The 27857-nt window shown below is 37.2% G+C and overlaps 2 protein-coding genes across 15 annotated transcripts; one reads left to right on the forward strand and one right to left on the reverse strand.

Annotated features, from left to right (window-relative positions):
• Positions 1-124: 124 nt before the first annotated feature.
• Positions 125-27792, forward strand: SPATA22 (spermatogenesis associated 22). 13 transcript variants are annotated; one of them, XM_065572941.1, is made up of 12 exons: positions 125-309; positions 1109-1200; positions 2301-3162; positions 17090-17157; positions 17774-17899; positions 18346-18474; positions 20127-20187; positions 20384-20479; positions 22121-22493; positions 24365-24494; positions 26172-26269; positions 27404-27792. In XM_065572941.1, exons 5-12 carry the CDS (start codon positions 17857-17859, stop codon positions 27593-27595), a joined length of 1122 nt encoding a protein of 373 aa, XP_065429013.1. In that variant the 5' UTR covers positions 125-309; positions 1109-1200; positions 2301-3162; positions 17090-17157; positions 17774-17856; the 3' UTR covers positions 27596-27792. The 13 variants fall into 13 exon arrangements, with proteins under 13 accessions (XP_065429013.1, XP_065429014.1, XP_065429011.1 ...); XM_065572942.1 differs by having other exon boundaries at positions 3063-3162; XM_065572939.1 differs by having other exon boundaries at positions 1096-3162.
• Positions 4317-14247, reverse strand: ASPA (aspartoacylase). 2 transcript variants are annotated; one of them, XM_005298174.4, is made up of 7 exons: positions 13807-14247; positions 11551-11812; positions 9196-9391; positions 7843-7936; positions 7144-7251; positions 5768-5877; positions 4317-5199 (listed from the first exon to the last, which is right to left on the reverse strand). In XM_005298174.4, exons 2-7 carry the CDS (start codon positions 11787-11789, stop codon positions 5002-5004), a joined length of 945 nt encoding a protein of 314 aa, XP_005298231.1. In that variant the 5' UTR covers positions 11790-11812; positions 13807-14247; the 3' UTR covers positions 4317-5001. The 2 variants fall into 2 exon arrangements, with proteins under 2 accessions (XP_005298231.1, XP_065429018.1); XM_065572946.1 differs by lacking the exon at positions 13807-14247 and having other exon boundaries at positions 11551-11939.
• Positions 27793-27857: the final 65 nt, after the last annotated feature.

The following is a 27857-nucleotide window of genomic DNA, read 5'->3' on the forward strand; positions in this document are numbered from 1 at the left end:
CTGCGAGATCATACACTATGCCAAACATTTTATTTGAAATTGCTCCATGTAATGACTGCCCTGCACCTTTAAGCAGGGTTTTTTTGGCTAGTCTGGCGAGTGAAGAGAACAGTGCTTTATGGCTGGCTGGAAGGGAGATGAAAACTGCTGCAAAAGGAGCAGCGTGGTCGCTGACATCCCCTGGGAATGCAGGGTTCGAAAAGGAGCAGCACGGTGCCGGGAGCCTGCCTTTTTACACAGACCAAGGCTGAGGCAGGAGGGTTCCAGTGTTCAGATCTACTCGGCTCCACATGGAAGCGAAGCAGGGCGGTGAGCAGGCCAAACCCTTCCCCCCACTTCGCTTCCAGCATAAAGGCAGGAACTATCAGCAAGTCTCAGTAGGAGTGCTCCGGACTATAGTTAGCTCTGCTCCACCCACGTGGAAGCAGAGCAGGGAGGAGGGAGATTCTCCCTCTTCAGTCCCACTTCAGTCCCGGAATAGAGAAGCAGGCCCTTGTTCCAGCATGGCTCCTGGCAGACACGGAACAATAAGAGCGGGAAGGAACAGGGGGAAGATTAATTCTCCATCCCCCCTGGTTCAGGCGGGGTGAGGCAGGCATAGCAGAGTGAATTCACAAAGGGAGGTGCAGTTGAGTAGCAAAGCAGCTCGGAGCCAGATTCTGTCCCTCGGTATACAGATGAGTAGAGGGAGTGGGAGTGCGACCCCCCCCCCCCCATAGCAGCTGTCCGGTGCACAGAGGTTTAGGGAACAGGGTTTTTGTATTACCTGCTGTGGGCAGGAGACAGCAGGGGGATGGAATTTTGCTTCTCCCTCCCAGTTAGTGTCATGGGACAGGGAACTGGGGAGGAATCAAACCCTGCACAGGGCGGACGGAGTGCAGATATTTGGGCCGGGTGAGCCAAGGGCAGGATCCTTGCAACAAGAGCGAGGGGTTGGAGGAGCCAGGGATAGTGCTTTTCATTACCAAGGGCAGCCTATCAGGCTTGGGCAAGGGTCTCAAAGTGAGGCACTCACCCAGGAAAGTGAGCTGGCTGCGTTTGATGGTGGGACAGTCAGCTGGGATTTGATACAAGTAATCAGGGTTATTGTGTCAGGTTGTTTCCACAGCTTTGCAGGCCATACAAGGTGTAATGGTTCGCCCAGATCTAGGATATTCCACTCAAGTGATTGCAGGAGATGAGGCAGACACTGTGGATGGGGTGAGTTAAATGAGGATCCCATACCAAAATGATGTGGCAAAGGTGGGGATTGCGGGCACTAGTGGTTCCTCGGAGGCTTAACCCCCAAAAAACAAACAAAAAAAACCCCATGATGGGGTATCACATGGGCCAGCCAGAAACTGTCTCAGTTGCCCCTGGACTCCCACCCCCATAAGCAGAGCCAGGGTATTGCACGGCTGATACAGGCTAACTGTAAGTTCCTCAAACATGGGGACAGCATGGGAGAGGTGTCTTGCTAAGGCTGCATTCCTTAGCTATGCTTGTGTTACAGTTGAAGCTTACCCAGAGAGAAGCCCAGCTTTGTTAGATACATAAATATAATCGGGCGGGCATGCAATACATTCAGTGGCATACATCTAATCACAGCAGTTGCTGTTACAGCACTGGGTGGGCATGCAATACATTCCTGGGCATACATTTCTTTATAGCAGTGGGTTTTGCAGGATCTGTACCTTCAGGCATGCATGCAAAACATGTTTTGGGTCTCGTACAGCACATTCCTGCCACAATGGTGAGGGGAGGTATAGGACGCAGGGTAGAACAAATGACACCTGCAAGTAGGCCCTGTTTGAACAGGGCGTGGGTGACAGAAGGCAGGCCGGTGCAAGGGTCCAGCTTCAAGCATTGGAATGGGCTAAGGCCTCCTGTGGGACTACCCCAGCAAAGCCAATGGGTCAAATCTATGTGCTGGGTTTTTTAATGGGGGTTCTTCTCCCCTTTATATAAAATAATAATGATTAAAGTCAAGGGTGGGGTTTGGCCATTTTAAGGCAATAATTCCACAAGAATGAATTTGGGGTACAGGGGCAGGCAGGGCCATCCAGCCAATTTCCTGTGGATAACTTGTGGGTTTCCCCCAAGGCTAGTTTCAAGCAGCAATGGAATGAGCTATGGCCTCCAGTGCGACTACCCCAGCAAGGCTGTTGGGTCAGTTTTGTGGGCTGGGTTTACTGTGGGTTCTTATCCCCTTTGTGTTTTGCCCCGAGGCTTGGCCCCCGGAAAGGCTTCAGGGAATTACATTGTTTCATAACCTCTCTGAGGTTGACAATGGCATAGCACACGCCTTGTCTCATTTTCAGGTCCACAGATTTCTGGAGTTGGTACCAGGAGCCAGTCGGGAACCCAGGCAGATGCCACTAGCGCTATGGAACCTTAGAAGAATGGTAGAATGGTTGTCAGTGTGGTGTGGAGATCAGTTGCTCCATGCACGTGGCAGGGTTGTGAGAGAAGTTTTAATGATTTCATGCAATTTCAGGATTAGGAAGGCTGGTCAGTGATATGGCCCATTACAGAGGAACAGGTGCTGCAGCACATGCTGTCGTTGGCAAACCGTCAACTGGCATCCTCCACAATCTCGAATCGCCTTTCTGCCATTACATTCGTCAGTAGGCTAAATGGTTATCCTGATCTTTGCAGTGGTTTTTTTAGTTGGAAGGTTTTTGGCTCATGGACAGGAGTCGGTCTTGTTCAGGGCTGCATTCTTGACAGCAGTTTTTGGTGCTTTCAGGATCAGTGAGCTAGTATCTGGGTCTGGTAGGAAGGGCTTTGCAACTGCGGGATATACAATGGCAGGAGCATTCAATAATATTACACTTGTGACGGTCAAAGACAGATCAAGTTGGCCAGGGTGAATCTGTGATCCTCTGGCAGGATGGTGAGCCTGGAGTCTGCCCAGTTCAGGCTTTGAAGGCCTACTGGGTTATACGGCCAAAGGGGAAAGGCTCCCTTTTTATGCATGGTGATGGGAGTCCCCTCATAGCATATCAATTTGTTACTGGGTTGAGACGGGGGCTGATGAGGTTGGGGCTGCCAGCCCTTGAATTTGGTTCCCACTCATTCAGAATCGGGGCAGCAACGGCAGCAGCACAGATAGGTATGGGAGCAGAGGCAATCGGGAGTTGGCATTCGGATGCGTACCGAACGTATGCAAGACCTCAGGTGGTAAGTCAGCATTAATTTGTCATAATCTCATTACAGATATTGGATGACCAGCCATGCAGACGGTGGTGTGGGTCTGCAGGCATAGTATTGTCTTTTGTGCCCATAGTCACGTGTCCAGGGTTGCCTGAGGGTTCACAGCTGGGCTTTGGTGATGAGGCTATACTCAGTTGGCATGCAAGGAGGGGCAAGTTATGGGATCAACTAATACCGATGCTATTTGATGTGTGGGCCCATCAGCAGCCCCCGGATATAATGTGGTGCATTTTGGGGAAAACGATTTGGGAATGCTTAAAGGAGTGGAACTAATGCTCAGAGCAAGGAGGGACTTGGGGGCTGATCCTTGAACTTTTTCCAGGAGTTAATATGATTTGGTCAGACATGCTTCAGGGTCTATCGGGGAGCCGTGAGCCCCCTCAGGATGGACAAGGCAAGGAGTTATGTGAACAGGGAGGTGGCCAAATTCCTTGGGACCAGAGGAAAGACTGATTTCACATCCTGGCATAGTATATGGGGCAGCAGAGTTGTTTTGGGAGCATGGGGTGCACCTGTCTGACTTAGGTGCTGTCATGTTTTTAACTGGTATAAAATATGGCATTAGGAGATGTGTGGGGAGGAGGCTGCCAAGGTGTCTCCTTGTGGCAGATGTCCAGTGCAGGTACTCCATAGGAAAGGAATACAGCGATCAGATAAATGGCTTGGAAAAAGACTTAAAAAGAGGTGTTCATTAAAGGTTGGGGACTCCTATGATTGGTATGTCAGGGAGCAAACCCCCCATTCTTATAGCCAACCTTAACCCTCCTAGGAGGTAGGGGTGGATGGTAAGGTCCTGGCAATGGATTTGCTGGAGGGAACGGGTATATAAAAAAGAGGGGGAGCTGGTGGAAACCCCTCACCCCAGGTATGGTAAGGTCCTGGCAATGGATTTGCTAGAGGGACATGGATGGAAAAAGAGGGGGAGCTGGTAACCCCCCCCCCAGGTAATTATGGAATAAACATGGGGTTACCTGCAGTGTACACAATTATCTGCCAGGTAGTCCCAAACATCTAATAAAATTGCGGCCTCATTAAACCAGTGTCAAATGTCTCCTGTCCTTCTTTTGGCATAGCCAGAAAACATGTAGATGTAACTGAAAAACTTTGCAATTACAGAACGCTTTATATTTTCATTGCTGCAGAAATTTTATCAAATTTTCATCAAAATTCTTACACTTTCCACAAATATTGACCATGAAGTATAATATTGTACCAGTAAATTCCTGGGCACATAACATTTAATTTAAACATATGCCATTAACTCAACAAAATCAATTTTTTATTTATTTGTCTTTAACATTAACTAGATAATACTTTAAGTGTACCTGGTTTCCATTTTATTTTATTCAGAGTAACTTTCTTACTCAAATTGAAAACATTTCCTAACACAGTGTGCATTTTTTCAGTAATGTAGACTTCAGGTTGCACAATTCTGAATAACATTTGGGAAAGATTTAAAATTTGAATGTAGGAAAATCTTTAGATAAAAGTTTATAACACATTGATCAATAATTTGGTATATTATGTAGACACAATTTTGCAGAATGCATTAAATAATTAGCTATATAAACTAGTAATATTTATTTTTAGTATCTGCAATAAACATGACTAAAAATAATACTTTGCATTTAAAAAGTGCTTTTCATCTTCAAAGTGCTTAGCAAAATTAATTAATACACAATTTTAAATTAAGGGTTAATTTCTGCATTGATTTTCCCCACTGACTTCACCTGGATTACATGGAGTAGCAATGAATTTGGCCGTATGTCTAAAAAAGTTTTATAACCTTTCAGAAATGTCCTAGTTTTAAGACAAAGAGGATCTGATACCTTTTGCAGTAAGTTTTACTTTGACTGTTTTTACAAAAGCTTGTTTCTTTTCATAATATGCAGCCTCATTCACAAATGTTGGGTATACTGTAGAATCCCCTTCATAATTAATGGTCTCTCCATCAAGAGTTAAAAATATAGGCTCCCCATTGTTCAGTGGCTGCCAGTCTTGATCCTTATAGGAAATTAGATTATAGATTGTTAGAAAATATATTATATTTTCATCTTAATATTTTTGACAACTTTCATATAAGATTCTTAAGTTTATTATGCATAGTTATACTACTCTGTACAGTTTATGGCCAAAACTTTCAAAGCTCCACTGATTTGGGACCTTAGGCATCTTGGGCCTGATTTTTAAAAGTGCTGAGCACTCACTATTCCAGTTGAAATAAATGGGAACTGTGAATGCTCAGCAACTCTGAAAATTAGGCCCAAGGTTTCTCAAAGGTTTGGCTCCCAAAATTGGAAGTACCTGTTTAGAATGAAAGTATACCATACTTTCTTTTCCTTGAGTTTTTGTTCAAAACTGAGTTTAGAACTTCCCGATCAATGACTGAAATACTGTAAACCATTAGTTATAAAACTTATATGAATGGTTCTGAAACATTCAATCTCTCCATTGGTGGGTTTGACATAATAGTAAATATCTTATTTGATGATATACCATATACTATACTATAAACCAAACATCAAATGGAATACCTATACAAATGTTGTAAATGAAGAATGATAGATTTTACCTGCAGGCTAGGGTGAATAACAGCAGTAATTTCACCATTTTTATTCCTGGGATAATCTACTTTTTCCATTATTTTGTAAATTTCAATTGTACATGGTGGAAATTCCTTTCCTAGAAAGGATAAATATATTTTTAAATGTCATGTCAGCAAATTCCCAGTTAAATAATATACCTAATTTACTATTTTATTTAGAATGGCTGAAGTCATTAATTTGTATCTGTTCATAGTTTATAAGTTAGTAATTAACTCAAGTAATACGAATATGTCTAGCTCCAGATTTCCTATCCCGTGAAGGTCAGGTTGCTGAAAGACGACCCAGTTGCTTAGTGTTGCATAAAAATCTGGATCTAAATTTGAACAGTATTGTTGAAATCGGGGATCTCAATCACTGCATACACCGTAATAAATTCATTTTGTAGATAAGGAATTCATAAAATCTGACAGCATTATTTAATAGTTAGGGAATGATATTGATGGGAATGCATGCAGTTCTTGCATGCCTATGTCACTGCTTCAAGAATAAACTGACAATCAGCAGTCAAGCACAAACTTTCCCAATACAAAGATATTTTAATTTATAACAACTCTGTATTTGACTTTGTATAGGTGCATAACAAAAGTTTATTACTTCAAATTATTTTATGAGAGTCAAAGGTATAGTAAGAAATGGAAATGAATAAGCTGCTCATTATAAATGTTTCTTTTTTATATTGCACTCTCAGCATACACTTACTATACAATAAGTTGTGAACACAGTTGTGAACTACCACTTTATATGTGTGATGTATCTTGTAGGATCAAGTATCAGAGGGGTAGCCGTGTTAGTCTGGATCTGTAAAAAGCAACAGAGAGTCCTGTGGCACCTTTAAGACTAACCGATGTATTGGAGCATAAGCTTTTGTGGGTGAATGTGGGTATACCTGCCCCTGGAAATTTCCATTACATGCATCCGACGAAGTGGGCATTCACCCACAAAAGCTTATGCTCCAATACATCGGTTAGTCTTAAAGGTGCCACAGGACTCTCTGTTGCTTTTTGTAGGATCAAGTTTCACCATAGTTCTAGATTCTCAAGTTTCAATAAAAAAGGGCAAAAGACATTAACAATAGAAGTTCTTAAAGCTTAAGTGCAATTCTCAGTTCCAACATTCTTATACAATTATCATGCTGTAATTCAGAACGAGTAAAATAAATTGTAAATAATTTATTAAAGACTGTATGAATGAACTTACTATTAATACTACAATAATACAAAATATGAGTTGCATTTGTTTCATTGCAAAATGCTGTAGCTTCATTTATTTAAAAAAATCTACTCTTTTGCAATGAGTTACTAGCAGAGAATAGGAGTGTTCATGCTTGCATGATTTACTATACCTTCATTAAAAATGTGCACAAAATCGAGGCCATGTTTGATAATCTTTCTCATTTTGTCCAAAATATCAGCTCTAAGAACTCCTTGGGGCTGAGGCCCAACTTCCACACCTGTGTACAAATGAGGGAGATATTGATCGACATTGTATGTCACATGTATAGAATGCACGCTAAAAATATACATGCCTGTGTGTGTCTCTGCTTACTGTTTTAGAATTACCAGTTTAATTAACATTGAAGGCAAAATAATGCAATATTTCTCTAATGTTATCCTGTCTATTATAGTATAAATGAACAGGTTAGCCACTTTATCCCACCATCCCTTTTCTGGTTAACAATCAACATTCATCCTAGTTTTATTTATGAGAAATAAATACCTCTTCTGAGTTCAACATCAGTAATGCTTATATCAAACAACATAATTTACTTTCTATCCTAAAATATTATAAATATCTCCAATAAAATATTATTCTTATGAAAAGAGGATAGTTTGAGTATAAAAAAAGGGGGGACAATTTAGGATGCAGAATGGATCATTTATTTACCAAATCAAGCCCATATGATTACGAAGCAGGTGGATGAACCTCATTATAGAAATTTGTTTAACTTAAAGAAACAACTTAAAAAGAAAAAGATCTGGAGACAGGCATCTATTTTAATAATTTTGGGGGATTGGAAAGTGGTCTCAACATTCATATTTACCAACAGGGTGTTTTGCTATAGATCGAGTTGTTGCATATTTCAAGTTAGGATGTTCAGTCAGGAAAACAGGACAGCATTCTGGGGCCAAAGCATTCTGTGAAGATTTGTCAAAAAAAGTCTTTCTTATGCAAATATTAAAAATGTTGCGCTACAAAAGACTACTGATGCTGAAGTGATTTACACAATGTCTTCAATATGTTGCTCTTATTTCATGGCCCTAAAATAAGTAGGACATCTTTAGAAAACATACAAAGCTATATTTGTTGGTCTGCTTTCCCTTAGCTCATGTCAGGCATGCTCCACTGAACTTTGCTGCACGCTGATATTAATGAACACAGTTCCAGTCTTAATTTACCCAGAATCAAATTGCTTTAGGACAGATTTCAAATATTTTTCTTCTAGCTATGGTTTGATTCTTTTATGAGATACATGTAGTGAGTTAGCCCAGTTCTTTTTTATATGTCTTGGCAGAAAACCTTCCTATCCATTCCTTTCTAGATTACTGCCTATCATTTCTACATTTTGATTAGATGTATGTTAATCTTCATATACTCTTACACATAAACTGACCACATCTTTGAACAGTATATAAACAGAGGTATGGGACACAAAGAAAATTAAATACCATATGTCAAAGTATATGAAATATCTTATCTTGAAGTATATGAATTAAGGGGAGGGGATTTTCAAAATGTACCATATTGACCTAACTTTGCTCCCATTAAAGACAGTCGGAGGCTTACCGTTAACTTCAGTAAGATAACAGGCCAACATGGAGCACTTTTGAAAATCTCACCCTAAATGTGAGTCACTTGCAATACCAACAAGATTAAACATTTCCAACACTTATTAGTACTGCAGCCAATGTATATTAGGGTTTCTTTTGTCATAGCCTTATTCCATCCATTTTTAAAGTCTGCATTTTAAATAACTGATGTCTTACAACATTTTGCATTCAGTCTACAATTTTTTCCAGCTTTATGACAGACTAGTTTAAAAACAGACCCAATGATCTTTAAGTTTTTATTAATTTTGCTGTGTGTGTTATTTTTTGCTACTGCCCCACATTTGTCTTATTAACAGATTAATTTATTTACTAGTGCTGTCTATATCAATTGTTATCATGAAAGGTTGGAATCAGTACTAACCAGTATTGGACCCAATTTAATAATTCTTTGTGATAGTAAATATCCCATTCTATAATTAGTTTTAATATACTTTTCCAAACATTTTAACAAAATAAAACAAAACAACATAACTGTATTTAAATAAAGGCACAAAGTTGATATACAGTAATATGTTTCAAATACAAATCTAAATTTATTCTCATAGTTTACTAAAAATTAGTTTTACCTTAATATAATGAAACATCTGGATTGTAAAGTTATTCCTGGAGTTTTCAAGAATGAGAGTGCCACCCATGTTAGAAGTTGTGTTGTGAAGGTCAAAAATAAGGTCATAGGCATCATTACTGTCTTTTGGACCAAATATATGGTTGATTTCCTGAGCTCTTCTCACTTCATATGGGATATCTTCTGTGATTTGCTTGCTGTTAATATTAGTACAAATAAATTAACAAATTCTATAGCTTTGCTGTCAACAAAAATTAGAGTATCCTTTTCATTTGATTTTTTCCATAATTGATTAGAATTGATATACCATATACAACTACCCCATCAAACTGTTTGACCTGTAACAGGTTGTGCTTGAACTTAACAAGTATTAATGCTAGTTGGCAATATGTCTTGCTGTTGTCTCTATCAGTATTTTGCAAGATTTTTCACCTAATCTAAAATGGTATTTTACATTACTTCTGCTTTACTTCTTTGCAATGGCTCCCAGTTCACAATGGTTGAAATTCTCCCTCTGTACAGAAAGGCAGCACAAGAGTTATGCACCATGTAAAGTCATTTCTAGGGCTTAATCCAGCATCTGTTGAACACAGAAGTCTTTCAGGAGTTAGTTCATGCCCTTAGACCTTGGTCCTGATCTGTGTCTTTCATGGCTTGTTTTCTTTTTGATCTACTTCTTACTTTTCATATTCTGACCAGATTCTTAAGATCCCTTGGTTTGGGTCCTCTTGCTCCATAAAGCAGATGATACTTATGGATTCCATCTGGAATTCTTTCCCTCAAGATTTTAGTAAGTTCCATCTCAATGTCTTTAAAACTAAATCAAACTGTTCTTTTTAATATAGTTTATGGTTGTGAGATATTATAGTTGAATGTACTGTACTTTATTAATTTCATTGTAAAATGGCATCGGATATGATGTCATAATCTATAATTTTATATCTTTGTGCTTTAATTTAATTGAAATTGAGAACTTCTTGGAATAGGGGAAAGATGTAAGTACTCTGGGTAAAATCCTGCCGTATTGAAGTCAATGAGAGCTATGCCATTGCCTCCAGTGGGGCTGGGATATCACACACTATTTTTGTAAAGCCATTGGTAACTATGTCTCCACATCAGAAAAAAAAAGTACAATAGTCTTCTAAATGTACTTACTAATGCTCTAGTCTTGAGTAATCTGTTGGGATTTACTGAGAAATATTAGTAAAAGTTATACAAAAAGCATTTTAGAAGAAATACTTTAAATTAGATAACCTGACAGTACATTTATTAAATCATTCCAATTTCAAAGCAGGTGAAATAATAAACAGGAAGACAAAGAAGTTATTCTAAATGCATAAGTCTATGTATGGATAAACAGTTAAAAAGTTGGTGCAGATCTTTGTCTCTTGCCAAGTATTTACCTTATAAGTGACATTACCAATAAAACAATTCTCTCTTAGATAAAATGTCAAATGAAAATGCATAGATGCATTGTAAAGACAAATACTTTTATACAGCATGTGTGATATAAATGGTCTTTGCTGTTATCCACCTTTCCCATCAGGACCTTTGTGTTGCATAATTATCTGTTGAGCATGCAGATATATCGTACTTAAAAATGCTTGGTTCACCTACCAAAGTCCATTTGAACAGTTAACTTCTCAAACAGAGCTAACACAAAGTTCCATTAAAAATGTCTTTTATCATTGTAAAATAAGCCTCTTAAATCAGAATAGTTACACTTTGTTTTAATTATGTAAATCAAGAAATACAGTGTGATCACTTAATTTATTGAGAATTTTGTCTGTATAATTTTGCCATACTATGCATATTTCAAACTTGACTGTTTTCACATTTCACTATATGTAACTGAAATTTAAAATACTCTCAATATTTATATAACATTTGTTTTTTTTCTCAGACACTCTCTTTCATATTTATCTATATTTAAATAGCTTTGTGTTTTAACAACTGGCTATGTGGCTACCAGTACAGTGGCATTAACAACAGTCCAAAAGTTAAAATGCCCAAGGGGTTTATTTCAAGACATGTGAGAAATGAGTCTGTCACTCAGAGTAATAGCAATACTTTAACTTTACATGAATACAGCAAATTCTATATTGATTTTAAATATAGTCTAACTTCCTCTAACAATTTGTCTCTTGTTGCATGAGCACTATTTAAACAATGAATCAAATAAGTACATTCTATTTGGTCTTTCTGGGTTAAAAGTCAGTCAACAATATCATGTGATTGCACTGTCAAAAGATTATTCGTGTTCATGTAAAAATTTTACCAATAAAATAATAAAAGAAGCTCCTGATAACATTTAAGATAGAAAACTAAAAATATACAAGCACACAGTTATTCTTACCCAAGATTATCAGGGTCAAAAACTCGGTTCAGGTCACAGTCAATATATCTAGTACATTTCTTCACAGCGCTTGGGTTGGTAATAAATGGTCTCACTTCCAGCCCTGTTCTTTGAATCTCAGCTCCATTCTCTTGCCAATGCTTGACCAAAAATACCCCTGATAACTCATTGCCATGAGTCCCTCCAAAGATAGCAACTCTTCGTACAGGAGCCTCATGAACAACATAACAGGAAGTCATTCTATTAAGCTGCTTTAATGTTGCTGCAATCAAAACAGAAAATAATAGCAAAGTAAAACATTTGTTCCTAAGAAAGGACAGAAAATGTTTGACTTTTTTATCTGTCTAGACCAGATGTTAACTGATGTGTATTAACATTTCTCTAACAAGTCTTACGAGTTTTCTGTTGCAATACATGGGTGTTGCTAAACTGACACTCCTCCTTCCCAAGCCCTGCCCTTCTCTTTACCATATTTGGATCATAATATGTATAAATCAGCTAAAGATACAGTCATATAGTTCAATCACTAACTCCTGTACTCAGTCTGTAATGTTATACAGTGTATAATCAAATACTATAATAATAAAAAACAATATAATTTTTAATTTGTACTTTAAAATAATGTTCACATTCTACATTGAAAATCCACAGAATGCTAGCACTTCAAATTGGATGTACCAGGTATATTTGTGCATCACTTCATGTGTGTTTTATATCACATAGCCAGTACAATATGTAATAGAGAAATGGATTTAAAGTAAGCAAAAATACACAACAAAATATGACATTATGATTTCACATCTTAGGTATTGTGATAGACAAAATGCTGAAAGCTCATTACTGTCAACTACCAAAGAAATGTTGGTATCTGAGTATAGCTGGATTTCTTGAATTGCGTTGTGTGTGTGTGTGTGTGTATATATGACAGTTTTATCATACTTATCTAATGAACAGTGGCTGCAGGGGGCTTAATTAAAAATTAAAATTCAATATATTCACATCAGAGTGTAATATTCTTGGCCCCAATGTTGCAATGGGATCTGTTAGCCTGGACCTCTGTGCCAGTGCAGATTATCTAATTGGTGTTTTACATTTCTAACTAATACGATTCTAATGATACAAAAAATAGATGGCTGTAGCTGACATAAGATCAAATAGTTGTACTTGCCTCTCAAAATCTTCAGAGGTCAAGAACCTGCCTTTTTCCAACTTCAGAATTGTTCCATAATCCCAATACATACACCATAACTACCATTCACAAAGGACTTTCAAAGAAGAAAATTAGACTATGCAGCAGTCACATATGTTCTATGGCATCCTGGCAATGTTTTATGGCCAGCATTATACCTGCAATCCCAAGCCATTATATAAGGTCTTCTACAAGTCTAGACTATCCGGAACCCACCTTATTGTGAACATTTCACACATCCTTTTCTAAAGGCTTGTACCATACAATATTATAACTTGGAGAATAAAAGGTCTCAGCAGGAAAAAACACCTTTTTATTGGCAAGAGTAATCTGTACTAATTGTAATTACAACTCTGTAATGACTCACTGCACACCACAGAGATACAAATGAACTCTACATTTCAAGCATATAAAATATATTTTTTGTCAAAATTCGCTTTCTTTCTGTTAGAATGTATATAGGATTTATATTTCAATCATCCAGAAACCTCACTGCTATGTGAGAAAGGTTTTTTAAGACATATTTGATATGTTATAGATATAAGAAAAGAAAGCTGAACACAGGATTCATACATCATGATTAAATCTATTGGAAGTGTACTCACATAATAAAACTTACACTTGAAATTTCAGCCTATGCATACTTATTTAGTAAATCTTGTAGTGAACTAATCTGGATAGACTATGTTTATTCAGACACCTAATGGTATTATTTCTTCACTTTAGTAACTTGTCACATAGTTTCAAGAAAGATAACTGTAGTAAATAATATATTAAACAAACTAGAATAGTTATATTTTACACCAAAAGACTGTTTTGTATCATCCTTTGACCCCATTGCTTTTGGTCATGGTTCCAAAGTTATTACTTACACAGTGACTGAACAAATGACTCACACTTTGAGTCCTGTTTATAGAATTTAAACAGTGCAGCACTTTGGAAATTAAACTGTAAAATGCAAATACACAGTGCTAGTAAACACAGTTTCTCTTTTATTTTTGAATGTATGATGTTTATAATTCCTTGCAAGAGGTAGAGTGAAACACAGCAATTATTTATACACTTACCTCATTTAACTTGCAAGAAGTTTGTCTCAGAAGAAGTGCTTTAATAGAAAAGATACAGTGCATTTCCAAACATGAGTTTAGGACTAAAGCCATGGAAGCTTCTTTTATACCCTTAAAGCAAGTTAACTTCCGAAGAATGTTTAACTCCTGGTTTCCCAGTACTAACTCTAGTGAATTTGTGATCATAAATGAAAAAGAAACATTTAAAGAGTTTTCATTCTTCTGAGTGAAGATGCTGACAACAACGTAATCCGTTATTACTGTGTTGTGCACCAACATCTATTTTTGTTTCCCTGGAAAATTATTCAGGCACTTATTTTGGCTTCTTCAATATAATTTTAGGGCTGTTTTGTTTTTGCGTTCTGTAATGATTGCTTTTTTATTTGTGCAGCAGTACAAAAGCCTTAAGAGCAGGGTTGGGAGGACTTTGAAAAGTTATTACTAATGATAAAACTATTTAGTCTAAGCCATTTTATAGAGGTCCCTCTGTGCATTCTCCCCCACAATGCTCTCTGTTGGAGTGACTGGCTGCCCTAAAGACTGAAAGCTGAACTTGACTGCCTCCAAAGAATATTAACATAGGGCTGCATCTACCACTGTAACAGATAGTTGCCCCTGAAAGCAAAATACCAGGGGCAGCTAAACGTTCATTAGCTACTTGTATAGGTCATTGCAGCCTGGTAGGAATTGATATTTGCCAACTTGCTTAAAGCATCATAGTGCTTAGAGCTGCCCCTATCAGCACTGCTTTGAAGACAGGAACAGAGCGTTGCCCCACTTAAACAATGAGGGCTCCTTCCCTAGGGGAGGAGAGTGACTCCTCTGCAATGCACACAACTCATGCCAGACTAGGAGCAAGGGGCAAAACCCCACTACTTTAGCTCGTATCCCCTGTGTGAACTAGTAATTACTGCACCAGACTGCTGAGTGGATCTTCTACACTTAAATAAATTAAAATGAAGATGATAGGACTAATAATATCTGTAACTGTAAAGACTGGGCATGTTTTTCCTATCCAGACAACTGGGGCACCTGGACCTTTCCCCCCCCCAAAGAAATGAATCCTTCATTTATATTTAATTGGTAGCCCTATTAAGTGCACTATACATCTTTTAAATTTTTAAAATGAAATACTATTTGTCTATCTTGCAAAACACCCAGAGCTTAGGGTAAGGGCAGTTCTGAAAAACACACACATCTACATTATTTTAGCTGGGTGTGATTGTTTAAATGGTGAGGTTCCCAGGTACTTTATTTATTTTCATAATATTTTTTCTTGCAGAGGTAAAAGCCTGCCCAGAACTAATAGCTGAAGAAAAAGCCACTCAGAGGATAAAGGGGGAAAAGAAGCTTGGGTGAAATCCAGCCCAGAGCTGATTGTTGAGGGGAAAGCCTGTCACAGGCTGGAGAACGGGGATAAGTTTACACAGTATAGTTCGAGTTGAGGAGGATTTATTGCATGTTTCTGTTGGGCTTCTGGCGCCCCCTAGGCAAGCCCACATGCAATAAAATCCAAAGGGAAATGAGTTTATTCTTTTTGTGCAACCAATCTCCCTACTTAGCTTGTGCTCTCCCCACGGGGCTGTGTGCCTGACACAGCCCCCCACCCTCCACACACACAGTCACCCTCCTCAGTCTCCCCCAGTCCCGAGCTGTGCGGAGAAGGAGCGAGCACGGCGGAATGGAGCGCTGGGTCTGCGCTTTCCCGCCTCCCCCTCGCGCTGGAGTAACCGCTTGTTCCAGTTGTTGATTTTTGGCGGGCTTGATATCAGCCTTCGCTCAGCCCCGTGCACTAGCTCTGGGCAGAGTTTCAGCCCAGCTGCTGAGACCCTGATCCTGGAGCTGGGTTTTCCCGCTTTCCTAAGCCCTGGGACGGGTTTTACCCCAGTTTCTCCTCAGCTGCTTGTCCTGTCACGGGCTTGTCCCTCAGTCGTTAGCAGTGGCCACGTTTTTACCTCAACTTCAAGGAAATAAAAGTCACTGTAAAATCACACACAGCACAGCAAGATCCGAGGCCATAACATTAAATTACAGGATTGTATGCTTTTTATTTGGCTTCATTTTACAAATCTCACACATTTATTTTCATTGATGGGTTATGGAACCACCAAAAAGTGTTTGAAATACAAACTATTACAGACCTCAGGGCCAAATTCTGCCCTAATTTATGCATGTGCATCTGTCATTGATGTCCATGACATAAACTAGATTATAAATTAGCTATATATGTATAGCCTGTCTATCTTATGTATTAGGTAGGTGGGCTCTGATCCTACAAATATGAAAGACATTACACAAATCATAGTTAAGCATGTACATAAGGATTTTCAGTATTTTATATGCTAAGAATCGGGGCAAGTAATTGTGGTGATTATTATTATTATTAATTTTAGTAATCATTAAGGTCTCCATTTTATATACACACAAAAATATTTTTTTGCTGGATCAGTCCCTATACAATATGGCCAACTCCAAGTAGCATTGCTACCTGTCCAGGTTTTCCCAGGATCATAACTTTTTTGAGGTAGCTGTCCTGGGAAATCTGTAAGGGTACTCAGTAAACACTGCCAGCTGTCCAGTTTTATGGAAGTCCTCTTTTTTTGTATCTCAGATAGGGCAACCGTAAATTCAAACATTAAAAAATTATGAGTCAGGACCCCCAAAATTACAATATTGGTTAAAAATAATAAGATTAAAAAATAATAAATTTGGGGTTCTTTTTATTTTTCTTTAGATTTCTGAGACTTTAAGATATATAGGACTTGCTTCACTTTTTCAAGCTTTTCTCTGCACCCAGGGCTAGAAACATACTTTTATTTATTTATTTAATGAAAGCTGTGATTCTCATGCATTCTCTTGATTCCAGTAGGTGAAGCTTACTTAATAAAAACACCCAATATCTCAAGACTCACAATAAAATGAAGAAAGTTGGCAACACTGCTTATATTGTACCACAATTGCATATCATTTTACAACAGTTTTACAAAATTCATGTCACTATCACATCTAGAAATGAGCAAAATGTAATTACTCTGTTATAGTGATTTTATGTGCACAAATATATGACACCAGGTCAGATGGGATTAAAGCCATTTAAACATTTAAAGTGAAATGATGTACATGGAATAGCAGCTCAAACTGTGTGGTCTAGGAATAAAATATTCACTGTTTCTATTTATAATACTGTCATGGATTACTCAGAAAGGAGCATGGCAAATAAAAATTCATGTTTGTCAAATGTGAATGTACTTTAAAAGTTAATTTCTGTTAATTCTTCCCACAGAATCTCCAGTTTATAATGATGGATTCTGGTCATATCAAATACCTGCTGCAAAAGGGAAGTGTTTAAAGGTTAGGGGCCTATACAGTATTCTTTAGAACAGCAAATTTATCTCTTTCATTTTCATATTGTGTGCAATGGGTGCAGTGGCACTATTTTTCATAAAATAGTTAAACCTTCAGTTCTTATTCTTAACCATCAGGCATTCCATTTTGATAATTAACTTTTCAGGGTTTATTATAGCACCACACTTTATAACAATGTTAAAGTTATGGTTAAGTCATCACTTTCATTTTAATTCCTTATTTTCAGGGACTTATACAAAATTACCCTTTGAATTTAAAGTTATAATTTGTTTTCATTTCAAAGGGGAAGATTTTTTAGAATGTTTAAATTTATTAAAAATAAACCTGGACCAAAATAGATGTAACTATGCAAAATATTTTATTTTACTTCAAAAATGTAATAACTGGGGCCCTGATCCTGGAAAGTCTTACTCATCTGGTATAATTTTATGCACATTAATGGTACCACAGAAATCAATAAGACTACTCACACAAGTAAAGTTAAGAATGTGCCTAAATTGATATACATAAACTGTTACACAAATAATGAAGTGAAGCTGATGAAAAGCTGCATGTACTTTAGTTATATTTATAATGTGAATTAGTTTTTTTTTTCCTACAGGCAGATTTAATTGAAATATAACTTTCGCATGGAGAATTTGGAATAGTGAATAAATTATTGGATATTTGGATATTGTGAAAGAAATGAAGAGAAATTTAAGTGACAGTTCATCTCGTAGCACAGCAGGTATCAATTACTTTTTATTACTGTACAATTTGAAAATCATTTTATCAATGTATTTACTCAATTCTGCAAACACTTCCTACTAAGCCAGTCCCCTGTGCTCAAATAGAGTTCCACTAAATATGTACCTTGCTGGAGGGTTGAGGTCATAGTGGTAATGTTGAACTCAGTGGAACCATTCAGAGAGTGAAGAGTTTAGCAGATGTGCAAGTGTTTGCAGGACTGGGGTTTTAGATTGTAAACTCTTCCCTTGTCTTCCTTATGAAGTACCACATTCTCAGGTGATATAAAATAAATAATAAAGATAATAATAATGGATAGAAATGTTAATTAAGTAATTATCATTTACCCATTTTACGAATGGAAAATGTAAATGGTGTATCCCTTAGCCAGAAGGATTTCATGGCTTTCCAACAGTATATGATACAGTTATTTTAATTTATATTTAGGTTGTCTACCTGTACCACTATTCAATCAGAAAAAAAGAACCAGACAGCCGCTCACTTCAAATCCACTTAAAAATGAGCCAAGTACCAGCACCGTGACTCATAGTTATGACTTTTCTGCTAGAACAACTGGTAAATAAGATTTTAAAAAAAACACAGCATTTAAGGCAATTTTAATTTTAACTTTATAACAACATTTTTTTAAAGTTTTAGCCATCTTTATGTAGAGCTCACAAGCAAGCTTTAAGTTTTCTGTAGAAAAATTCATTTTGTGAAAGAAAAATATGTTCTACTCTTTTCTGTCCCACAGTAAGTTTCTTTCTCCTCTGTATAATTAAGCCCTTTTAATGTGTGCTTGCAGGGAAGTTGACTTTTTTCTGTTTTAGAGAATGAAGTAGCATGTTGGCATTTAAATGCCTCTTGAAATGGTGACCTTTTGGTGTTGGGTGGTTTCAATAGAAATTCAAGGTCCTTGTTACAGGATGGAACATTTATAGTGTGCTATTGTAGTCTTGTAAAAGAGAAATAATCTGTCCCCAATACTGTGTTTTTAAAAGGCTCTGACATAGAATTCTGCCAGGATTATTTATTGTCATCATTGTTATCCCTACAATTACTGCTTAAAATAAAAATTTCTTTGTGCTTACTACAGACAGTTCTAAAACTGGTAGCTTAAACATCAGTTATAAAAAAAGGTTAATTAAAGCTCACTTTTGAAAAAAGTTGTGTAATATCAATCAACCAAATTCCCCACTGATATGGACACAGAAGTGAAATGAAGACAGTCACATGGATGGATTTTAAATGGCCGGGTGAAACATTTTATTAAACTTAAACACAGGGGAGGTGTGCTACCCACCCATCACCCATATTCTCATATACCAGGCATTTTAAGTGGTTCCAGTGTGGGGGTTACAGGCTCTTACCAAATAACCGATAACTTGGGTTACGCTTTCCTTGGCCTACCTTCCCTCCCCCACCATGACTCATCTTGCTCTGAGACCTACCAATCCCACCCCTCCATCAAGGGGACAGAGAGTGCAGAAGGGCGGGGGCCTCCACCCACATGAGCCACAATGTCTGACCCTATCCCATGAGCCCAACGCCCATCAGCAAAATCCCATGTCTTTTACCTCTTGGAACCCTTATTTTATCCTTTTAATGGCACTGGAAACCGTCTGCATGTTGTGTTGAATTAGCAACTCCACCAGGTATCTCTGTTAGATACTAAGTGCATTTCTGCCTAATTTACTGAGGCTTGGAGGTACTACGAGGAAGGCTAAAAAGCTCTCTGTGCCTCTGGCAATTGACCCTTATGAGAGAAAAAATTACTTCCTGACCCCAAATGGGCAACTGGTGAGACCCACAGCATCTGTCAGGCTGGATTCCTTAGTTCAGGATGAGGCTGCTGGAATGGAGCCAAAAGAGGCTTCACATGGCTCACACTCCCTGTTATATCCCTGAAGCTGGGGGATGTGAGTCAGTCGGTGTCCCTCCCCTCCAACTGGCCAAGGGGTACCAAAGACTCCAGTAGGGCATGAGCACAGGAGGAGGTACCTGGTGTCCTTCAGCAAGTGTCTCCCTCCCTCACTGCTGGGACTGTTCCTTTCCCCAACAGTTCCATCAGTTTCCCCCACCTGTTGAGGCAGGTGGGTGTGGGTGGCATTTGGTTTCTTATGATGCACAAAGCACATACATAACTCTTTGCAGGAGAGGGCCTAAGTATATTTAGTACATATACGTATTTTCAGTTTTTATCCATATGCCATCCTTTGTCTTTTAAGAATTAGGGTGGGAAGTTGCAAAGCCAGAGCTGGCTCAACTACAGAAAACAACGAACAGTGGGTATGTAAAACCAAACTTTTTTGCCTTCTAGTTTGCTTTTAGTGACTTATTCATTTAATTATTTCATAAAATACAATTTACATGTATTTTATGAAATACATACAATAACCTATAATGTATTTTATGAAATACATACAATAACCTATAATCAGGCTGCTACTCTGTCATTCTAACATTTCAAATGTTTCTTTGAAAGCCAAATAGAACCTTCTATGGCTCCCTCCCTGTTGAAACAACAAAACACATCAAAGCCGCATATATCAAATACTGGAAAGAACCTGAATATTTTGAGGTTGGTAAAATGTAGAATTTCTTATTATCATTAAATAGAAAAATACTTATTCTTCTTATATGAAAGTAAATCTGGTATTTCTTATATGTTTCCATGTTCTTATAACATCCAAAAGAAACTTTCTGAGTCTCAGATCATTGCCATGCTCCCCAACCTATATTCTAGTTCTGAGCCAATGTCCACTGAAATCAATGTAAATCTTTCCTTTGACTGCAGTGCACTTTGGATCAGGCGTAAAAGCCTAATCCTGCAGTCTTTACACAGGCAGCACTCTAATAATCAATGAAAATTTCCCTTTCAGACAACTCGGAGTTGGCAATGTTGCTTATCTAATTTATCTTTTAACTAATAATTTATTTCTAATGGTATATTAGCCTCTTTGGGCACGATGACCAGCTATGTATACTGCAAATTTTGTATACTTTCAAACTAAATTTTCATTTTTATTTCAACGGTTTCAATTCAGCTAAACATTGTCTATTTGCTGAATCAGGAACTACATAAATAAATGCCTTAGAAATGAAAGGTGATCAATAGCAAGCCAGTAGAACTTCTGGAATAATTTGGAAGAATTCAAGTCCAATTTGTTTCTTCTAATTTCAGATATGATTTAAAAAAATAATATTCAGTTGCAAAATCTGGATTCTTTAATGCACCTACCCATGTAAACTGATAAATGGTACAAATAAACACAATTTGTTGTTAGAATCTCAAAACATATACTGCACACATGGAAGGGTTTGTTCCTGCCTCCATGCCATAGGCCATATCGTGCCATGAATTTTCAAGCAAAACTTTTTAGCCAGGCTGAATTCTGCTTAAAATTTGGTTGTCTGATATAGCCTCATGTGATGAACTCATACTGAGTAAATTGGGAGGTTTGGTTGTGAATGAGGGCAATTATTGCTCATTATTTATACAGAAAAAAATTTAAGCAAACTTGAATCTTAACTGGAAAGTCAGTATTGAGCCTTATTACAATCCAGGCAAGTGTTTGCTTGGGGCTATGCTCTTTTGGAGGCCCCACATCCCATGGAAACACTCCCATCCACAGGATAGTTATCTCTTTCTATTTCCAGCTGCAAAATCAGTGGGAGAGTAAATATCTTTCTGACAAGACCTCCCTAACTTCACCTCCAGTGGCAGGACTGGAGGTGGAAGCAGTTAATTGGCTTTCTTTATGAAGTGTAAGGTCCTGAAATCATAAGGCCAGCCTTACAGCCAATTGTAGGAGGAATTTTTGAGCAGTGACCCTGGGATGAGGGTTCACAAAGGAATTATTTTCTATAATTTGGAGAACTTGCATTTACAGTGTATTGAATTTGAGAAAATCATTTTAAGGCCCTGATTCAGGAAAGCATCCCTATTCAGGACATCAGTTAAGCAGATGTTTAAAACCCATTGAAGTTAATGGGAGTTAAGCACATGTGTAAAATTAACCACATACTTAATCGCTATCTTAACTAAGGATGAAGTTAAGCACATGTTTAAGTACTTTATCTGGGCTTAAAGAAATACAGGGTGTTTTTTTAAAAAGGTCACAGAATAATCTATGGAATGCACTTATATACATTTTGAATATGCAGGTCAATATTTCAATAGGTATTGTGATATTGAATCATATATAATGTTGCACTGCAGAGCAGAAGAAAAGAATACCAATGCTAAAGTTTGGAACAGAAATGAGCACATGTCGCCAAGTAGCAGAATCAATTTGATATCTGATAGTGGAATCATTCGAAAGTTTGAGAATATCTCAAATAGTCTGAGAACTGTTCAGCAGCACAAACTACCTGAGCATCATAAGGCATCACAGCATATTGAGACAACTGTAACAGGACAAATATGTTCATCCAAAGCACAATGGCCAGTTATATCCAGCACCACATCAAGAAGTCTACAGGATCATAGTCCAGCATATAAATTTAATATTCATAATATCCAGCATAATTTTCAACAAAATAAAGTTAATGAAAAACAATTTGATCATGTTCCAGAAGACAAAATGATTCAGGTAAAATTCTGGGGAGTAGGTAGGGGAAGAAATTACAGGCCTCAGGACATTTCCCGAGAAAATAATAAGGGGACAGATGCCTGTTGGGGGAGGGAAAGTTGTTTGAGGGAAGATGAAGCCACCATGAATTCTAGCTTTGGGAGGCCTCCATTAATTCAACTTTGGGAAGCCTTGGAATTAAGATTTTCATATTAAAGTAACCTAAAATTTCCAAACATTCGTAAACAATTACCACTATGCCCTATGAGCACACACACACCTTGGTCAGCCTCCTGCTCAGAGTCCTGGCCTTTTCTTAGATATGTTCCAGGAAATTTTGGTGAAATGTTGGCAGCAACATTTTTGAATTGTGTTAAAGGAAGATATGCCCTCACTTTAATGTAATTTATTGAAATAATTTTTACTAGTGAAATAAAATTATGCTTCTTCAAGTCATATGTTGTGAGGAATGCAATATAGTGATATATAGTGGTTCTTATTCTTCAGCTATTTGTTGAATGGTAAAGAGTTGCTCTGCTTTTACTAAAACTGGCTTTGTCTCCTAGTTTCTGTAGTTGAAGTTATTTTCTGTAAGGAGAACAAATATATCTCTTTATGAGTATTGTACTCTAGTTTACTGTTCTTATGCATTTACAAAACCTTTTTCAAATCTGTTGGCATACTTCATAGCAGTTTCTCCTCCCTTGGTGTTCACACCTCAACTGCTAACAAAGCACCTCACTCTCCCTGATTGAACTAACCTCGTTATCTCCATACTGATTTAGACCTGCCTCTGGAGATTTCCATTACTTGCATCTGAAGAAGTGAGGTTCTTACCCACGAAAGCTTATGCTCCCAATACTTCTGTTAGTCTTAAAGGTGCCACAGGACCCTCTGTTGCTTTTTACAGATTCAGACTAACACGGCTACCCCTCTGATACTTCATAGCTCTTGTTAATGCAGCTTGTTAATAGAAATAGAAATTCTGACTGATTTTAATCTATTCTTCTGTTCTTTAAACCTCTATTTACATTTGGTGCATCCCTCACTCTTGCATTTCTTTTGTAATTTGCTAAATGCAATTTCCCTGTCAAAAATAGCACAAATTTAGACTAAGCAAAGTTTCCATTGCTTATGTTTTTAACAAAAATCCCATCGTACCTAAAGATATATCTTTCTTTTTCTCTGTACCCCCATGCCATGCCCAGTTCACAAATGAATGATAATTATCTATTTGGTCAATGTTGACTCACAAGATAGTACAGTATAAATCAGAAACAAAATAGCTGTTCATTATTTATTAGATTTATTTGTGTATGTTTTAGACAACTGCTAGTCATGACTTTGTTTCTATCTGCTACTCAGTATGAAATAGGCGGCACAAATTTGTGTGTTTCAAGCATGTTTATATTATTTCTTTGTCTTGCCAGCAATTGTTTTCCACTTGGCTGGACTCAAATCAGTGGTCTGGTGCATATCCATGGGATTTTGTCAAGTCCTACTTATTCTCTCCAATTAGTGCAGATTTTGGGACTTGTGTTCTGACGTCATTTAGACACGTTAGAAAGTCCAATTCCTAAATAAAATCTTCATTTTATGAAATGCCTTTTGCATGGGTGTGGGTGTGAAGGAGGGTTGTGTGACCATTGTTTTGAATAGGGGTATTTATTTATTTGAACCGAAACAGTAGTCTATTGTGTGATTTTTGTGATATCATAAAACAAGTTATATTGGACAGTGGTTTATTGGTGTTTTAGTAATCTAAATAAATTAAATAATGTGTTCATTTTAAATACTGGATAATTAACATAAGAACAATATGTAACTATCTATCTGACTTTAAAGACTGTAAAGGTCTCTATTTAACTTGAGTTCTCATCTTTCCCTGAAAGAAAGTTCCAGCATATCAATTAAAACTCAAAGAAAAAGACAATTCTCTGCGAATTATAAGTGCAGTCATTGAAAGTATGAAGCATTGGAGCCAGTATACTTATAAAACTGCACTATTATTTGAAGTGTTAGGTATGTATAGTAGTTTATGCTATAGTTGAAAATATTGGTGGGTCAGTCCCAAAAAGACAATGCAGTTTTTACTATAGAGCAACAATAGTCAAAATATTTAAAGAACCAGTTCTCAAATTTTGATTAATATTTGACCCATTTTCCTTTTAATATTGACATGAGCCTCCAATTAATTTCATATCCGGACAATTTTCCATATATCAAAGATGACCAAAATATGAGCATGGCAAAATGAAAAGTATCACCCTACAATATTTAAACTCTCCCCATCTTAATATTTCTACTATTGTCTTGATTTCTGTTATATTTTCTAGCCAAGGTTCAAGGGCAGTATAAAATGAATTGTGCTAATTTAATCAGTGGCTTAGGCTGATAGGTGTGGAGTTTCCAGGGGATGAAAACTCTACTCAGGATTTGGTAGCATTGTGCAAAGCAGCCACAACTCCACTTAAAAGGTGGCTACAAAGGTAAAGGTATAGAGGACAGCACATCATCAAAAGTGAGCTGGCTGAAAAGGGGAGATGGCCACGGTGGCTAGAGAGTCTGCTGATATAGCTCTCGGAAGAAGTTCCTTTTGGTAGAATTCTCATGGGATGTGATACAAATTAAAATTGCCTCTCTCATTTGAAGGAACCCTTACACACAGCAGAGGTGAAAACACTACATGAATCCCAAAGGGATGAATTTCCCTCCAGCAGCAATGGGTTTAGCTGACACAAGAAAGTCCTCTTTACATCTCTCTGTGGCTGATTTGATTAACTGTGCCCACTATCTAAAATTGGTCCATACTTAGAAAACTGATGAAGAATTTTATTGGTGAGGCTTGGAACTTTGTCTGTAACATCTGAACTCTTTGATAAAAGGATGAACACAACCTAAATTCTTCATATACCGAGAGACTAATCCACACTATATAAAAAGCCATCACAATATCAGTTAAGAGTGTAGTAGCAGACTTTCTTTCTATTTTTCAGGATTATTACATTTTTCATAGAATTAAAATAATTAAAGCTTGAGACATTATTGAAGCTAAGAAACAGAAAGAAAATTTGCAATGAAAAATCCAGCTAGCAAGGGTACTAGAGTTCTGCAACAACTTTTTAATAGAATTAACTTGGGAATCAGTCAAAACCTGGAGTTCTTCTGAATTTGAATTATTTTTACAACCTATTTCACTTTTCACTTTTATTGACGTTTCCTAAAAATAGAATTTGACAAAGGAAGCTGGAGATGACCAATTGTTTTAAGAGTTGGGGTGGCTGGGGATACCAAATGTAACATGAACTCATGGACTCTTTTACATTGGAAATGTTGGTTACAAATTTTAATGGTTTAAAATTGATTTGCATATATGAGTAAGTACAGCTTTAAGAAAAACTGGATCTCTCATGCACCAGTACCTAGGGAGCTAATCAGTTTATAATCATGCTTATGAAAAGTACAGTTTTTCACCTACTTCACAGAGACAAAATATGTGAATTTACTATTAGTGTGCCATATATAGCCCTTAATTTGCAGTAGAATTCCCACTGATGTCAGTGGAAACTGTGCTAGTTAGAAGACTGACATCAGTATGTTGCTTAGTATTTTTGTCTATTTAATATTAATGTCACGTAATATTTGTAGATCACAGGCTTTAATAGTGCTCTCATGTTTACTTCTTGACATATTGTTTAGGCACACTTGATTCTGCAGTCACACCTGGAGCATATGGAGCAAAAAGTTTTGTCTTGAGAGATGGAAAGGAGAGTCTGCCATGTGTATTTTATGAAATTGTAAGTATTTTCTATGTTTATACAGAATATACTATACGTGGTGCAGTTAGGAGGTTAATAACATGTATTCTGTTAACACTAACTTCTAATGTATAAAATAAAGTTAAAAGCTGTATTGTTCACTTTCCATACAAAGTGAACAAACTGCTTATTGGGTCTGTGGCAGTAAATACAGTTGCAGTTCAGGCAAGCCCAAACCCGTTTTGCCAAAACTTGTTGAGAAATGTTTATGCAAGTGTCTTGGGGCTTTCTCAGATCAAATTAAATTTTAGAAGAGTTTGTTTAGGTTGTGGAAAGCTGGATTGGGATTTTGGAGGGAAACAACTATAAAGCAGAGAAGTTATGGGGCAAAGTTCACTCTTTTTCAAGGTGTACTCTGCATATTTTTATTTGTAGTTTACACACACCAACCCCTTGGTTCTACTGAGCTTTTGCAGTCCTCTAGAAAAGGTGTACCTGTTTGGATTGCATGAGCATGCCTTCATAGCACTGACCATTCAGAAATTAGGCTATAAAAGGGCCATGCAGTTCTGGGCTTGCATAATTGCCTTTTATCTATGGCTAGCTGCAGATGTAGGAAAATCCTGTTTGTACCCAGGGGAGTTTTATGTATATAATTTGGCCAAAGTTCAATTCTTCTCACAAAGGACATATAGCAGGAAGTTTTCTGTTACCTCAGTTTGTTGATTAATTTTTTTAAGGTAATTTGTGCATACTTCAGGGTAGACTTGGGCCAAAGTTTTTGTGGGTCTTTTGTCAGTGAAAACCCAGTATCTCCCATTTCTGTTCACTGTTAAGACATCTTTTCATCTAGCTTCGTGGTACTTAGCAACTTCCCTCAGAACATACTATTTTCCGCAGCTCCCTTCTTGTAATGGAATCACTTTTCCTAAGAGTTGTAGGGATAGCAATTGACAAAAGAAGAAGTTCTTGTGGTGTAGCTCCTGTGCAGTCATGCTGCCAGAGAGGGTGAAGAACTGCAAGGGACTTTAGAGCTGACATAGCCCACAAACATTACCTAGCCTCCAGGAATCCCCTACTAATACTATTATTCTTCAGACATTTTGAAGAGCTTAGTTCATGTCAGAAAAGAGAATTAATTTTAACCTTTTGATTATTATGCTTTTGAAATAGGATCGGGAGCTTCCAAGACTAATTAGAGGTCGAGTTCACAGGTGCATGGGAAACTATGACACAAAAAGGAACATCTTCAAGTGTGTGTCTGTAAGACCTGCAACTGTTGTAGAACAAAGAACTTTCCAAGAATTTGTTAAAACTTCAGATGTCGAGATGAGAGAATGTGTGAAAACAATGAATGAAGTTTAAAGTAATGTTTATTTAAGCAATAATTTAAAGTTGAGATCACACTCCTGTTGATCAATAAGCATAAAGGCTGCTCATCTTGAGCATTTACAAAAGCTCATATTAAAAGTATTCTTTTATTAAATCCTTGAAAGCACAATTATAGTATGTGTTATGTAAAAATTAAAATAAAATAGTTCCGGTTTGTTTCTACCATTATATTTCTTTGTTTACTGTGCTAGATTTTTTGTTGGGTGTGGTTTGTTAGATTTTACTGAAGGAATAT

The sequence above is a fragment of the Chrysemys picta genome, chromosome 19 (assembly GCF_011386835.1).
Source record: "Chrysemys picta bellii isolate R12L10 chromosome 19, ASM1138683v2, whole genome shotgun sequence".
NCBI lineage: Eukaryota > Metazoa > Chordata > Testudines > Emydidae > Chrysemys > Chrysemys picta.